This window comes from Zootoca vivipara, chromosome 2, assembly GCF_963506605.1.
Source record: "Zootoca vivipara chromosome 2, rZooViv1.1, whole genome shotgun sequence".
NCBI lineage: Eukaryota > Metazoa > Chordata > Lepidosauria > Squamata > Lacertidae > Zootoca > Zootoca vivipara.
Genome location: NC_083277.1, coordinates 76,599,684 through 76,616,629, shown reverse-complemented (window position 1 = coordinate 76,616,629; position 16,946 = coordinate 76,599,684). Strand labels below are relative to the sequence as shown.

At 40.8% G+C, this 16,946-nt stretch overlaps 1 protein-coding gene across 8 annotated transcripts in view; it reads right to left on the bottom strand.

Moving 5' to 3' along the window:
- The window catches only part of HTR4 (5-hydroxytryptamine receptor 4), a 173,207-nt gene that overhangs the window by 19,597 nt on the left and 136,664 nt on the right, over positions 1–16,946 (bottom strand). Inside the window, exon 7 of one of the 8 annotated variants that reach the window (XR_009557164.1) lies at positions 14,215–14,290. The exons of 6 other annotated variants lie outside the window; for them this stretch is intronic. Coding sequence is in view for 1 of the 2 variants with exons in the window: in XM_060271716.1 (XP_060127699.1) it covers positions 14,230–14,290 (61 nt within the window). In the remaining variant the exon portion in view is untranslated. Of the gene's footprint in view, positions 1–13,300; positions 14,291–16,946 lie in introns of those variants that run through there. One more of the 8 variants, XM_060271716.1, reaches the window with a different exon arrangement.

Genomic DNA, 16,946 nt, shown 5'->3' with positions numbered 1-16,946 from the left:
GTAGCATCTGAAGGGTTTCCTGAGAATGAGTAATCCCAATACTGACTTGGACCTGATATAAAATGGGACTTCCATTATGGACCATTCTGCAATTTGCTGAGCTGCAATTACAACAACCTATGAAACAAAAAGTTTGTTTGATGGAAAACTGCAACACAATAGCTTAGACAATTTCTTTAAGTCACGCAACTCAGTTTATGATCAAGTAATGTTAAGCAATTACAGTGGTACCTCTGGTTATGAACTTAATTCATTCCAGAGGTCTGTTCTTAACCTGAGGTGCCACTTTAGCTAATGGGGCCTCGTGCCGCCAGTGCACAATTTCTGTTCTCATCCTAAGGTAAAGTTCTTAACCCGAGGTACTACTTCTGAGTTAGCGGAGTCTGTAACCCGAAGTGTTTGTAAACCAAGGTACCACTGTAGTAACTTTAAGCTTTCTATAAGATAGGAGGGATAGGAGCTGGCAAATGAGCAGAGGGAGGAGGTTTTTTAAGGGGATGAGGCACCTCGGTGCACGCTGCCACTTGCTTTATTTCACATAGTGACGGCATTTTGAACATGGCTCTGAAGATAAATAATAATTATTATTTATTATTTCTATTCCCAGCCACTCTGGGCAGCTTCCAGCAAAATATTAAAATACAATAATTCATCAAATATTAAAAGCTTCCCTAAACAGGGCTGCCTTCAGATGTCTTCTGAAAGTCAGATAGTTGTTTATTTCTTTGACATCTGGGGGGAGGGCATTCCACAGGGTGGGTGCCACTGTGGTTTTAACCATCAGTATATTTCAAATGGGAGACAGCTATTCTTCAGGCACTCTAGTCCCAAGCAACATTCTGAATTGTACCCCAAAACAAACTGGCATCCAGCACGGGTTCTTGAAGATCTGGCAAACTATGGTCTGTGATGCTTCAGCCAGTTGCATTTTGCACCAGTTGTAGTTTCATCTGGATAATTTTCAAAGTCAGTTCCACGCCAAATACATTGCAGCAGTCTAGTGAGATGGTCCCAGGGCATGGATTCCTGTGGCCTTGATTTTCTTCTTTTTTCTTTTTAGTGATAAGAACTTCACTTGGGAAGATAAGAACAGCCGGGTCTGATGAAATCGTAAGTCACAGCTAATGTAGGCACTTACTATCAAATAGCCCCCATAAACTCTAATGTGTAATTTTAGGAGTTGAGAACACAGACTTCCATTTAAAAACCAGGAAATTTAAAATGAACCATACAACCATTTCAAGTTTTCAAAGATGTGTAAAAAAACACAAACCCCCAAACTACAAGTGTAACATTGTGTCAAAATAGCTGCCAGTTTTAATTTTTGAGAGAGGCTCTCAGATAGGTAATAAACAGGAAAGCACATTTCTTGAAATCACAGAGGTAGTGCTAAGGTGATTGTTCTGTGAGTGCAAGCATTTCTGCATGCCTGGCTGAATTATCTCTCCTCTCTCCACAAGCTATTCTGGAGGTTCTCCTGATCACCCAAGACAATTTGAGGGCGGCAGGCATACATACAGGGGGGGGCAGGCGTACATGGGGGGAAGCCCCACTGCGCTACTGGAATTCCTTACGTGCACATCTGCTAGTGGAACTAGTTAGCTGACTCCAGCCTCAACAGTTTCCTTTAATAATAATAAAAACACCTTGCACTCATAAGTTTACCATTTCAGAGATTCCTTTCTACTTTTTGCCTCTTCGATGATCATAGACAGGTTTTCAAATCTTCTCCACTGCCCCAAATGTAAGAACTTTGAAGGTGAAATACAGAATCTTAGATTCAATTGGTTTCATTTTTACAGCACTGTAAGCTATTGTGGGGAAAACACATTCCAACCGCTTTTAGGAGCATGAAACATTTCAGAAAGTGCCTTGTAGAAGACATGTCACTTTAGCCAGGCGACTTAATTTGCTGTGGGGCTCTTTTGTTTGGGAGACTGGAATTCTAAGTAATTTAAAGGAACTCGTCCATAGCACTTGCTGAGAAAACTAGATAGAGCCACCCACCTATAGAAGCAAAGACTTTTCTCTTAATTTGAAGGGCAGCAATGAGTCCTCTTTTACTGGGCCATGTTTATGTTAGTCCTGTCTTTTACTTGTATAGCTGTGTTTTGGGGTTTCTTACTTGATTGTTTTTAATTGCTTTTGATGTAAGTTGCTTTGGGTGAGACAAGTGACTAACAAATATAATGAAATGGAATGGAATGGAATGAATAGATAAACAAACAAGCAAATAAATAAATATGCAGAGAAAGATCATGTAGGAGGTACAATTTGTGCCACTTGAAGTATGATTATAACATACATTTCTTCCGAACAGCAAAACATATTTTTCAGGGCGGGGATATGGAGAATGGGATGCTCTGTCTAAATCTATGTCATGTTTATAACCTTTTGAAAATAAGAAATAAATGGGAACTTGGCCTATGCAGTTCCTTCGTGTGGTGATTTTTCCATCCTCCCAGATAATGAATAATTCCATCCCTGACACTCCCTTGTTGCTTCACTGCATTGTACATTCATCTAAATACTTCACTAAAACTAATCTTTGCTGATCTTTTCAGAGTCTCAACATAAAATTTATTGGAATATGTCAGGACTCAGCGTGTGCTGGAATAAATGTGACCTTTAAACTAATATTTGGGTTTCTTCCCATCATGGCAGCAATCCTATTTTTGATATTTTTCACCTTTTCCTTTAGTTATGAAGCATTTTCCACCAGGCATGAGAATCAAACTCAGATTGCAAGTTGAAAACCTCAGTTTGGAAATGGAAGGAATAATGAATTCCCCAAATTAGGACTGTGTTAGAGATCCATGTGTCACATAGAGATCTCACCATTTTGTTGCATAATAGGAAGGAAAAGCCATTAACATAGCACTGTGAGATACTGCAGCTACTACTTGAATTTGATTTTCATGGGCAAGGAAAAGTCTAAAGGAAAGGACAGGTGATGCACACTTATTTATTTATAAGTGTAGCTCTGCTTCCCCACATTTAGGGGCCCTCAGAACAGCAGAGTTCATTTCATTCTCAGGCACTACTAGCATCACACAGTTTGGTGTTAAGCTCTTGTAACATTTGACAAATGCCCGACAATGGGCCTCTTGGGAATCTGTGTTTATTTCTTAATGCTGCCTACCTAATAAACCAGGCATAGGCAAACTCTGGTCCTCCAGATGTTTGGGACTACAATTCCCATTATCCCTAGCTAACAGGACCAGTGGTCAGGGATGATGGGAATTGTAGTCCCAAACATCTGGAGGGCCGGAGTTTGCCGGTGCCTGGAATAAACTATGGTTTCAAATGCAAAGTCATCTTCTGTTTATAGCTAAGAAAAAAACCCAATGAATTATTATTGTGATCAGCCATCTTGAAAAACAGAAAAACATTTGGGTCGTCTGTTCCTATCAGGGGAGCTATTAGCCCAGTCATTTGATCTCTGATGTGATTAAATTCCAACATTCAAAGATTTACATGAGCAATTTAAACTTTATTATTATCTCTGTGGCTGCCTTACTGTTTCATCTTCAAATGGTTTAGAATTGCACATTAATCCCTTGTTCTGTAGATATCTCTGGAGGGCCTTTTCCATGCAATAGCACTTAGCTTTGTGAGATAATAACTGTATGTAATCATAAAATCTTCATAGCCATCAATAGAACAGTCTGCCATAATGTTAAACAAGATTTTCCAATGGCTTGAGCCAATTTAATCATATACTCCTGAATATTTTTACTATCAGGGGGCAGTTCAAACGTCAAAATCAAAGGCTTTTGTTATGTTTAATCTTTAAGCCATCAGATTTGCATACTCAAAGTAACAACCCAGCCAGACAAAAAAAGAAGAGAGAAACTTCTCAAAATTTAAAAGTATTTAAAAACATTATGCAAGACCTTACCATAATTAATTGCTGCAGTTTTAAGCAAATTATCATTTAATCCCAATAAGAAACCATGAAGTAGTAACCTGTGGATCAACTGGAAATATGGCAGAAGCTTCTGTGTAACAGTGTTTCAAATACCTTGCCTAGATATTCACTCTCAGTACAATCATTGCACATATATAAATCCACATTAGGTATCTAACTCCACTTAAACTTTATATGGATACTAATTACCAAGAGCAATCACTGCCTACATATACAGAGGTGACATACGGTCGTACCTTGGCTCCCGAACGCCTTGGTACTCGGACGTTTTGGCTTCCAAACACTGCAAACCGGAAGTAAGTGTTCCTGTTTGTGAACGTTCTTTGGAACCCGAATGACCGATGGGGCTTCCGTGGCTTCTGATTGGCTGCAGGAGCTTCTGCAGCCAATCAGAAGCCGTGCTTTGGTTTCCGAACATTTTGGAACTTGAATGGATTTCCAGAACGGATTCCATTCGACTTCCAAGGTACGACTGTATATATATTTTGGGGCCAGGGAGGTGGACAGATCCAAGTGCAAAACAGTGACTCATAGAGCACAATCGCTCTTCTACAAATCATATAGCAACATGCTAGCAGAACCCAGTTTAGCTTCTGCTCACCTGTACTCCAGAATACATTGAAATACTGGGAAGAACTGAATGTTGTGATGTTGCAAACATTCCACCGGCAAAAGCATTTCTGCTTGCTAGCTGGTACAATCTCCCCTCTGCTCCTCTCATGCAGTTCTGGGGGTTCTCCTGACACTTCAGAGTGGATTTTGGGGAGGCGGAAATCCCCAGTGCAAGTCCTTACATGGGCTTCTGCTAGTGGGGCAAGTTAGTTGAATCTCTATGTAGAATATCTCCAAGGTCGATACCAGCATGACCTTGTCTACTAAATGCCATCTTCTCATAGCAGGAGAGCAAGCTACATCCAATACTTCCTGCCTTTGAAAGGAACTGTGCCTTTGCATTAAATGTGAAAAGAGCAGAAAGATAGAATGAACCAAAGTGTCGCTAAATTCCCATGATGTTCTTTACATGAAACCTATAGTAAACATCAGTACAATACAATTTCTTCAAAAGCAGGCAGAGTATTTGCCTGGCCAAACAGCATGCTCAGGGGGGCTTGTATGGCGAAGCCTGATATGTTGTGCACTGTGCACACTGCATTTAACACGTGTGCTCTCTGACAGTGTGACAGCATCTCTGACGGTGTGGCAGTGCTGCACACCAGGCTGCCTTCAGTTCACTGCATCTTTTTTCCCATGAGGTAAAAGTTTTCCAAGGTTCAGTAGTCAATGCTTTTAGAATAAATACCCCTTAGGTACTTCACACAACATTTACTGCCGCCAAAGCTTTCTCAGTGTAGCTGATGATTAAACACAGCAGCAAAGAGCTGGCATGTACATGAGAGCAATTTCCTAGACAAAATTAGCTTCCATGCAGGCAAAAGTGTATCAGACAGCAACTAACGAGTACTTTCACTGAACTGCAGAAGACCTTCTAGAAAGAGGGATAAAATATATATATAGCAAAACTATGTCTCTGAAGCCTCTAGAATTCTAATGCAGAAATGAAGTGGGGTCTCTCTCTCTCTCTCTCTCTCTCCTTTGAAGTCTGCTCTGGGATACTTGAGTCATGTTGTGTTTTTCTCTAGAACTGCATGTAAGATAACAATTGGGAGACCAAGAAACAATTAGGAAGACCTGACGAGTGGCGGACCTTGGGATCTCAAATTTCAGTAGCGCCCTATGCGATTATGAAAGTTCCTCCAATCAGCAAACTTCCTTTGAGCCCAGGTATAATATGGTCTGCCACAACATAACATGCCAATGACTTCACAAGTGACATAAAGCTTCATTAACTATATGCTAGCTCCTCACAATACTACCGTAGCATACACTGACTATTGTCATCAGATCAAGGCCTGCTCCATACTCCCTCTTTGTGGAGAGCAAAATAATTCTCAGCCACAAGCAAGGCTTTTACTGAAATCATTCAAACATTTGGGAATGGCTCCCGAGTGAGCTCAGAACCAAGTACCTCAAAGGAATCTGAAAGAGGCTGAAAAATTCATTTTGCATGGCCTTTGGCGGTTAAAAGGAGAATTATGGCCATGAGATGTATTTTTCAGTGGTTGCTGTACTACAGCTCCCACAATCCCTGACCACTGGCCATGCTGGTTGGGGTTGATGGGACTTGTAGTCAAAACATCTGGAAGGCACCAATCTCAGGAAACCTGGTTTACCATGTTGAGTATGCACATGTCTCACATCAGGGCTGGGAAACCTGTGGCTCTGCAGATGTAGGACTCCTACTGCCATCAGTTCCAACCAGCATGCCCAATGGTAATCACCAAGAAGGGTACAATTTCCCTTGCTTTATATAAATATACCCTTATGCTTCCCTCACTCCATATTTTATTGTGTTTTTAACCAACTTGGTATTGAAGTACAACTGTGAATTCCTCTTAATTTCAGACCACCACCACCCCCCCAATCCATCATTTCATTGGCAACTTTCATGCTGAGAAAGTTAACAGCCTGTAATTTGGATATTTTCATGAGAATTTATTCAGAGAACTTGAGGGAGAGAATGTGTGTGCTACTGAACAGACTGTTCCAGATATGCATCTTTATGAATCAGTTTGTCACAGCTGTATCTTTGAGCCAATGAGAGCCATCTGCATTGCTCACTTCCATCCTCTGTTGTAAATCACTTCGCCTAATTAGTTCCAATTAAGTGCTTCGGCAATCTCTTGATCTCAGTCATTTTCTTCATTTAATTGTAGTAACGCATTGTGCTATCCTTAGGATCAGCACTTTTCACAGCACATATTTTAATCCAGTAGCTAAAGGGGTTAATTGGCCTGCAGAGTATACAGAAGGCCTTGATAGGAACCTCTGCCTTCCTGTCAGCCTCAAGTAATTAACAATAATTAATTGTTCTTCATACAAAAAATATTTCTACAGATACGGATGCATTAAGATGTGGGGAATATGGCTTTAGTTTTCCTCACTATAACACTGGCACTTCTGCCTCATTTTCCAATGTTCCCTTCACATTGCAGTGCTTGTGTTATGGAATTGTGGATTTTTGACAGGTATTCTGACATGTCACACTAAATTTCATTCACATCAGTGGGAATGCTGTGACACAACGATCAACACTGGACAACATCATCACTCTCCTACCCTTTCCAGACATAGAACCAAAGAATTGTAGAGTTGGAAGAGACCCTCAGGTTAGATTATCTAGTCCCACCCCTTGCAATGTAGGAATACGCAGCTGTCCCATATGGGGATTAAACCGGCAACCTTGGCGTTATCAGCACCACGCTAACCAACTGAGCTATCCAGGCTGCATCTGTTGGCCTGGGGTGGCCAACTCCCAAGAGACTGCAATCTACTCACAGAGTTAAAAACTGGCAGTGACCTACCCCCTTTTTGGGGTTCAGGTCAAAGTTGTTGAGCTTTTTTTAGGAAGGAGGAAGGCCCATTTTTTTTGGGGGGGGGTCAAAGTTTTTTCAGGGAGGAGGTAAAATATTGAGCTCTTTTTTTTAGGGGAACCACAGTTGTTCAGTTTCTTTGGGGGAGCCAATGATCTACCAGTGATCTACCGCTGACATCCAGTGATCTACCGGTAGATCACGATCTACCTGTTGGACATGCCTGCCGTATAAGAACAACAGAAAACACCACTTGGTTTTCTGAGTTAAGGTGGCAGCATCCCCCCCCCCCCAGAATCAAATAACATGGAAATGAAGACTTAAAATGCACCATATTCCATTGGTTTTCTTAAAGTGGCTTTTGCATTATGTGAAACTGTAAATATAATGTTGAAATCACAGTTAGGGAAATATCAGAGAAATGGAATGAAGTGCTGTGTGAACACAGCCAATGACATGCAGGTCCTTGGAGGTATTCTCTAATTACTCCCATCAGCGCAAGAAATTCTGTTTGTACAACAAGACTTCCCTCCTATGCCCTCCATACCATCCACCCTCAAACCTGCTCCAGATAGTTGAGGGAAAATCTAGAGCTGATTTAGGGGTCCGCAAGGAAGAGAGGGGAAAAATATTCCATTGTGTGCAAGCAGAAATCCTTGTGCTGATGGAACTTTTGTCTCAGTGGATTCCACCCACTAACATAAGACATACATACAAATTGCACCCATGTTGTAAGGACTTCATTCTCGCACATTCATGAAATCATCACCATTGAATGCTACAAGAATGACCAATTCATTACTACTCTTCTTATTCTGTAAAAATGACCATGTTCACTGATTTTATAGAAGCTAATGGCTTGAGAGTAAAACAGAAACAAAACCCAATGCACATAAGCCAGATTTACCCAAACAGGCTATTCTCAAAGAGCACAAATTTGAGATGTCTGTATACAGAACAAGCATGATGAGTCAAGCTAATAATAAATAAGCCCTCACTGCAGGGGTAAGATAAAACACACATTCTGTGAAAGAGCTTCCATCTGTGTCAGAGGAAACACATTCTAGATCAATTTGTACTGGGGAAAATATTGTGCAACTTCATTGACATTAGACCACCTCACTGCTATCTCTAGTTTGGCGAACGTTAAGTTCAAACAACCAAAGAAACAAAACCTTTGTCTGGAATTCATTTACGGACTACCGCAGCATTAGATGATAACCGCTACATTTTAGGTACAACATCCTCATCGATGTATCCATTTTGATAGTTAAAATTAGTCTAGGTGAGACCTTTTCTTGTAGAGCAGGCTTCCTCAACCTTGAGACTACAATTCCCACCATCCCTGACCACTGGTCCTGCTAGCTAGGGATCATGGGAGTTGTAGGCCAAAAACATCTGGAGGGCCGAGGTTGAGGAAGCCTGTTGTAGAGAACTCACAGTAAAACAAGCTTGATCATAATTAGGCCTGGCAGGAGCAGATTGTCAATTACAGAACAAATGCAAGAAGAACAAAGTGACATATATCTGCCTGCAGCTGTTACAGATGCTGCAGGATGACATTAAACCAGAAACTGCACTACTTGACTAATGCCTTGAGGCAATGCTCAGGTAATTATTGAAGTAAACAGGGTCAGCACTACAATGGCTGCTTTGGCACAAATTGCTATACCCTTGTATTTTTGAGAGGGCTGAAGATTTTTGATCACACAAACTAGAAGAAAGGAAAAAGTAAGGAAACAAGTAGTAGGAAAAGTAGACTGGCCAAAGGAGGTTTGTAATCACCTACTGCATTTTATCCCCTGGAGACGTGAAACTCTTATATACAAAGAAATAAAGAAAATGTCTGTTTTATATGTATGTGACTTAAACATATTTTTATTTCATTTGATCAGGAACTGTAATGCGTCTACAAGTGAACAAAGAGGGCAACATGGTAGATGAACAGAGAACTCAAAAATGAATTATGCCTGACACTGAATTAGAGAGAGTGACTTGGAGAGGAGCAGAGAAAAGTTTGTGCTACATACTCTCAGATGTACAATATGATATTAGGTCAAACAGCCAACCATGCCAGTCACAATCAACAGCACAGAATGCAAGGAGTCACAGATTGGAGCAAAGGAAGAAAACTTATTCCAACTCAATTTGCCTATTACAAACAACGGATCTTAAGGGTCAAAAGCACAGGTCTTTTGCATCTACCATTATAACCAGATTGTTTTAAAACTGGAGATGCCATGAATTGAACCTGGAACCATCTTCATGTAAAACAGGCACATTCACTAAGCAACAGGCCCTCCACACCAAGTTAGAGGAGTCTTAGGGGAAAGTGGTCTTTGTTTCACCATGTTCTCTGTATCATTCCTTCTTTCATTACTACAGTCTTTCAGCATGTTATTTTTCTGCATTTACAACACAAATTATGGGTACTCTTCTGTCCACCAGTGCATGCAGATCTTGAAGGAAATATTTCAAGTCATACTGAAAAGCAGATTTGCTCTGTAGCTTTATTGGAAAGAGATCCATTAAACACCTGCACATGTGCATGCTAAACATACATCACTATAGAAATACACCATTCATTCATTCATTCAAGCAAACAACCTGCTGGTTATTTGTTTAGATTTTAGTCATTTTGTCATTGAGCTGCTGCTCAATGTCTTGCCTGCATGATCAATTTGTTGACATATACTTGGATTTATTGCAGGTGAGAACATTCTTGGAGCATATACTCTAAAGCTTAACATAGCACTCAAGCTCACTTTAGAATTCCATATACTGTACAGTAATTTACGAAGGCAGTTCAGTTGACCCAAAGCCCTCACACATCTAAATGCTGCATTTCTGGTACATATGGCAGTACCATTCAAAGAGCTATGACAATTATACTGTTTATAGCTCTGAAAATGGCGCTGCCATCTGCACCATGATTCACCAGGAAGGCAGAGTTCAACAGGTGGACAGTCGTTTGGTCTGCCGATCTAGCATGCTAAGTTTGTAGCTATCACCCCAGGAACCGGACTGAAAACAAAACAAGCACAACATGGATTGGACAGAAAACCTTCTAGCTTCCAACTCTGAGAAAGTTCATTTTCCAAATTTGTATTATTAGTTGCTGGAGAAAATTCTATTTTCTTGGTCACATGGTAGTATCCCAGTAGTCAATAACTTCTCATACGCCACCATTTAGCCAGTAAGAAGCTTCACAGAGGTAGAACAAGTTCTTCTCTTTTTAGATGCATCATAACAGAAGAGAAAAAGAGTATTTGCTTGTATGATGTCCTGTTTGCAGGTATAGTTTCTTTGCTTCGACGCAGTGTAAAACACTCAATTTTCATGATAATGTTTGGCCAGCATACACATTGGACAATGATTCACAAAAGCATTCCTGTGCTTCTCCACTTCAGGATCTCCTTAAGATGCCCCTCTTTGCTCCGGCTTTTGACACCCAAGATGTATATTTTTAGAACCCATTTTGTCTTTATGATTGTAAATTGTTTTTAACATTGTGTTTTAATTGTTGTACCCCATCCTGGGACTTTAGGGTGAAAGATGGTAGTAAAACAAACAAAGAAATAATCATTTGCTTTCATTCTTTGTGTTGCGTTGTACCCTGCGCTATGTGGCTGCTTGTATTGTTGGGCTCTGAATCCACAAGCATTGCCACGTGGAACCAATGCCGCTGCTGGTAACAACATCCTAGTTATTCTTTGTACTGGTGTACTGCTAAATCTCCCAGAACAAGGGCTTCTTTCCTTGGCTATGTGAATCCCAAATGAAATGCATCCGTATATAAGAAGAAGCTAGCAACGAGAAAACTTTCCTTCCTAAAATAGTCACAATGGTTGTGTCGGGCTGGCTATGTGAACTTCAAGCTGAAAAAATGCAATTTAAATCCTGAAGTAAGCAAAGTTGGATTCTGCATAGCATATATATGCTGCAAAAGTGATACATATTTTGCATGCATTTTATTTAGCACAATTTATTTTGTTCCATGAAGAACAGAGAGCAATGCATGACACACCAAAGCCTGACTCTTAGGAATGGAAATTCTACTGAGTCTTCCTCCCTGATTCTTCTGAGATTTAAATCAGACACTTCCAGCAGTCCAGCCATATTATACAGTAAGTTACCTCTTACACCTTTCTTCTTTTTAAGTTGTGGCCTCAGGATGCTGAGTTCTGTGCTCACTTACCCAATTTTACACTTTTCAATGCTAAAGCAGAATGATTCATGGAATATACACAACCTTGGCCTTAATGGACACACCAGAAAATGCATGAAAGAGGAGAGAACAGAAAAATGAACTTCTTTTGACACATTATAGATGCCCACAACCATTACTGAAATAAACGTGCAGAATTTCAGCTTATTTCAAGCCATCCATCATTGACACAATTTCCCCCCTTGGATCTGGGCTTGATTTGAACCAAGTGAGATAATTAAAAATAAATAATTTCCCCCATATACCACTGAGGAGCCAATATGAGACTGCCCTAAGTGCAGATAACTGGGATGAGGGAAAAGGTGGGACATAAATGCAACAAATAAATACATAAATACCCACGGTCCAGCTGCTCAGGGTGGGGAGAGGAGAGGGGTGTCAGCTCCAGGTGAGACTGACTCAGAGTTCAGTGGATCCCAGACCATCTCAGCACCACCCCCTCCTCTCCCTCTGCTACGTAGTGAAGAGCCCAACAGCATGTCTCTTGCCTGCCCCTTTTGGAGGCGGAAGGTGGTGATCAGTACCAGAGTGATGCTTGCAGAGGAAGGGACACCACCCAGTCCAGCACTCTGACCCCACCCCCACCCAAGGTGTGGCAGAAGGGGATCTTGAATTGCTCTGTAAATAGTGGAATCGTGAATTCATTTGCTACAGGAAATTCTGGGGTAGAGCCACATGATCCTTATCTTGGCAGCCCTCCCAATAACCTAGGAAAATTACTGAGATAACATTAAATGTTGTTTCCTGTGCACACCCTGCCACCTGTTTGCACTAAAGTACATGCTGCAATATTGTTTTCATATGGCCTTATAAAATGAATCTCAAGTCCCGTCATATTTCATTTCCCCTTCAGACCAGTTTGTTGGAGATTTGCCTGTTGAACATACGCAAAAATAATAATAATAAATATCCAAGAAGATCAAACTAAATGCTGTGTTTTGTTTATAAATAAATAACATTAGTTCCCTGCAGAATTTGATTTATCTTATCAACAGTGAGTGGGCTTGATGACCTTTAATGAATTGCTCGGCAGAATCACAGTCAAACTAGTCCTCATAGTCATTTTTGCAACCTGTACCTGAAAAATAACCTAACATTTTGCAGACCACAACTTCCCGCTTTCCAGCCTGTCAGAGTTAATCATTTCATCACAATTGGCACCTCAGTACAGTTAATTCCCTTCTAAGATGAATCACTCATTTCTAATATTGCCTTAGCAACATGAACGTATTTTTATGTTGGAGTCTAATCAAAGCTGTGACTGAAGACTTGACAAATATGGTCTGTCCTTGTCATTGGCAAATTGCAGACTATGTTCTTGGTTGAACTCTTAGCATCCCACTAAGATGTTTCAACAGGAAAATAACAAGTAGATGAGAACAACACGTCTGGCAGGGTTACGGCAGCTACAAGGTCACAGAGTTTCAACTGAAAGAAAGAAATGCCTTCTGAAATTGGAGATAGTTTTAGTTGTTATAAACGGAACATCTTTTGACTGCCATTCACTATCTGTTAATGCTATGTCAATGCAAAGCCCTGGGCTTAAAGTCCCTGTTGTTGGCATACCTAAAATGGAATTTCACACACCTTATATTACAGCTTTGTAGCATAATTGGTGGCTACCTGCTAAAGAAATATTCACTCATATCATAGGCAGCCAATGCCATGCCCTTCCCCCCCCCCCAGCCCTAGCCAGGATGGCCTAGGTACCTCTGGGATTTTGCTGCTTTTAACTGGAGTTCAAATCATGAGCTCAAGCCATCATCAGATAGCTTCAAAAACTATTGTTTATGGTTTCAGGAAGAAACCATAAAGAAGACACTTGCTAACTGCCCACTTAGCTCTACATGGATCTTTCGCACAACTGCATTTTAGATTTCAGAATAAAGAATACAGTACTGTATTTTTTTTCTGAATATAAGGCAGGCACTACTCCTGGCAGCAACATTTAAACAATATTTTGTGAGTCTTAACTACCAGGTCCATTCCCTAAGACATGGGTTGACAAGCAAGATATTAAGGGAAGGATGACATCCTGTGGTGTCCTAACCATTTGTTCTGCTTTGTGATAAAATTCTTTTAAAATCTTCTTTTGCACATCTATAGATCACCATGCACAACAATATTTGATCCCTATCACTGTACTTGGCAACAATAATAGCCAGCTCAGAACACTCAGTATAAAATCTGCCACCTGTCCTTTGGGCTACAAGAAAATGGCACACTTCATAATCAACTGCAAATTCATTGCACTGAGCCTCCCTTTCTATTAACTTTCTTAACACCCCCACTGTTTAGGGACCAGCATTCTGAAGAAAAGTGCCAGGTGAGGCAGCCTTTATTTCCCCATTCTAGCATTTCTCCAGAATGCCTCAGGACCCAGGCCCAGGCCTGCCACTGAAGCCCCATCTCCCAATCCATTGCCCCCCTAATAAAATTGGTGGGGACCAACAATGGAGTGGTCACTGTAGTGCCCCTTGTTAATAGGGCTCCTCAGTCCTGTAACTATCTGTGAACCATTGAACAAGAGGAAGTTCTAGGACATCCATTAAAATGAATAAATACACACATACATATACGGACACACGTGAACACAGAAACATGTAATAAAATAAAAGACTTACAGAATATGTTCAGGGTTAGACAGGAACTGGTCTATTGCAGAACAGCAGGAGGAACTTGGAGATAGTGGAACAGCCACTTTTAGTGCAGGAGGGAGGGAAGGACAGACACAGTGGGACAAGGGAAGAAAGGAAAGAAAAACACAAATTATCACCGTTACCCATCAATTAAATTCCTAATTAAATATGCCTAAGCAATGTGAAAGATGTGAGTACTGCCAGCACCGTGCCAATGCATCTACAGAAACATTAGAACAGAAACATTAATAGTGTATCTGAAGAAGTGTGCATGCACACGAAAGCTCATACCTATGACAAACTTAGTTGGTCTCTAAGGTGCTACTGGAAGGAATTTTTTTAATTTTTTTTGTTTCGGACGGCTACCTACCTGTAATTTTAATAATGTTATTTAATACAATGTGCCATCTGGTTCATTACTGTTAACACCTTACATCATTCAAATAATGCTTGTATATTTTGTCTTCTGTAGGAGCTCATGTCTGACCATCAACACCAACCTCTATATCTGATCCCTAATCTGGATTTGCTTTGGGTGATATGGTAAGGTTAATTAAGATATACTGTGTAAGAATGCCCCAGTGTAATTGTTCACATTACCAAGGTACAACAATGAATGAAATCCACACCACACAATTGCTTCTGGACCTTTTGCATACAAACATGTGCTCCACGCACCGAGCTACAGCCTCAATTTTTTTGTGTGTACAGGCAAAGTGTTCACATGTACAGGGACTTTCATGGGGGCGAACCAAAGCTGTTTGCTTCCTATCCCCCCTTATTTTAGTGGTGGCACATGCATTCCATGCTAGCTCATTACAAAGAATAGGAGAGGGACACGGTGTGTGCCCTTCACATCCCCACCCAGTCCTTTCCCTTCACTTGATCAAGTTATGCAAGCTCTAAGTAAATAAATATGAAATTAAAAATCACTTCCAATTTAAGACATGATAAGGAATCAGTCAAAAATACACTGGTAAAGCCAAAAGGAAATTCTTTTGAATTCTCATCACGTCTGGCATTTCTGCTGGCGTTTCATTTTTTAAGCTGTTTTAATATTATTTTTGGTTTAAAATTTCATGATGTCAGCATGGGGAGGTGAGGGAAACTGACCAACTGAGCTGCTTCAGCAAACCCCAGTGTCAAACAAATAATCTCTAAATATAAATACTAATCTGTGATATTTTTGATAACGTGTTCAGATTAAGGAATGCCAGCAGGTGATTTCTGAAGCAACAGGGGAGAGATACACATTGTTCTGGGGTGTGCGGAACTGCAGCAGACAAGAAGAGCTTTGAACTCATTTTGACAATAGATACCACATGATGGCAAGTTACAATAAACTGCCTAATATGCAGCACAGAGAAGAGAAATGCCCCCACAATATCTCCCACAATTATGGAGTCTGGTGGCATATAGATTAGACTCCACCCCTCATTTGAAGTTAGAGGCAACTGTATTAATATAGGAGGATAAAAGAGAAGCAGAGGATGAGGTCAGAAACTTACTCATCTTGTACAGAGTCCTGTCTGAAACAGAAGCCGGAAAAGATATTTAAGGCAAGGAAGATATGTGAGGAGCTACAAAGCAGATATGGGTGTATTGCTCACACAATGTGTAGGCTGCTTTCTTGTTTTTTAAAAAAATACAAGATAAATCCCATAATTGCTTCTGTAGAAGTTGAGCCTTTTAAATGAGGGAAAGATATAGCAAGAACTACCAGGATGTCCCCATTTCACTTCTGTTTTCTCTCTTAATTCCTTATCTGGGTGACACTCCCCTATATAAGAAGTCACTTAAATGTAGTGGTATTTAGTTGTAGGAAAGTGTTGCATGGGACAGAGGTTTCACAACACTGCAAAAAATGGACCTCTGGTTTCATGTACTTGGAGAAGTGTTTTAGGCAACTCACATTTTGTCTAACGACAGATCCAAACTGACCTATTGGAATTAAGATGGACAGATTTTACACCTGCACAATCCACTCTACAGAAACTAACTGCTTTAACTATGCCAACCCAAGACTATGAAGTTGCCTAAAATCAACAAAGGTATGCAATTCAATAAGTTGCCTGTTTCACTCAAGAGACATAATTTGCATAGAGTGTAAAATGATTCCTCCTAAATATACCTTGTACACAGGTGGCGCTGTGGGTTAAACCACAGAGCCTAGGGCTTGCTGATCAGAAGGTTGGCGGTTCAAATCCCTGCGATGGGGTGAGCTCCCGTTGCTCGGTCCCAGCTCCTGCCAACCTAGCAATTCGAAAGCACGTCAAAGTGCAAGTAGATAAATAGGGACGGCTACAGCGGGACCGTAAACGGCATTTCCGTGTGCTGCTCTGGTTCGCCAGAAGCAGCTTTATCATGCTGGCCACATGACCTGGAAGCTGTACGCCGGCTCCCTCGCCCAGTAATGCGAGATGAGCACGCAACCCCAGAATCGGTCACGACTGGACCTAATGGTCAGGGGTCCCTTTACCTTTACATCATTTTATAAGATGCCTTTTGAGTTTTGTTCTGAATCCTTTGACACCATTACCTTCTGCGCGCGCGCACACACACACAATCATGCTGGGATACCATGACTTTTTCCTTCCACTGTGTGATTAAATCACAGAAAGTTGATGATTGCACAACAATGACATTGGCCTATGCAAGATGCTGGATATACAACTAACTACTGTATATCATTACTACTAAGTTCAGGGATTGTCTTG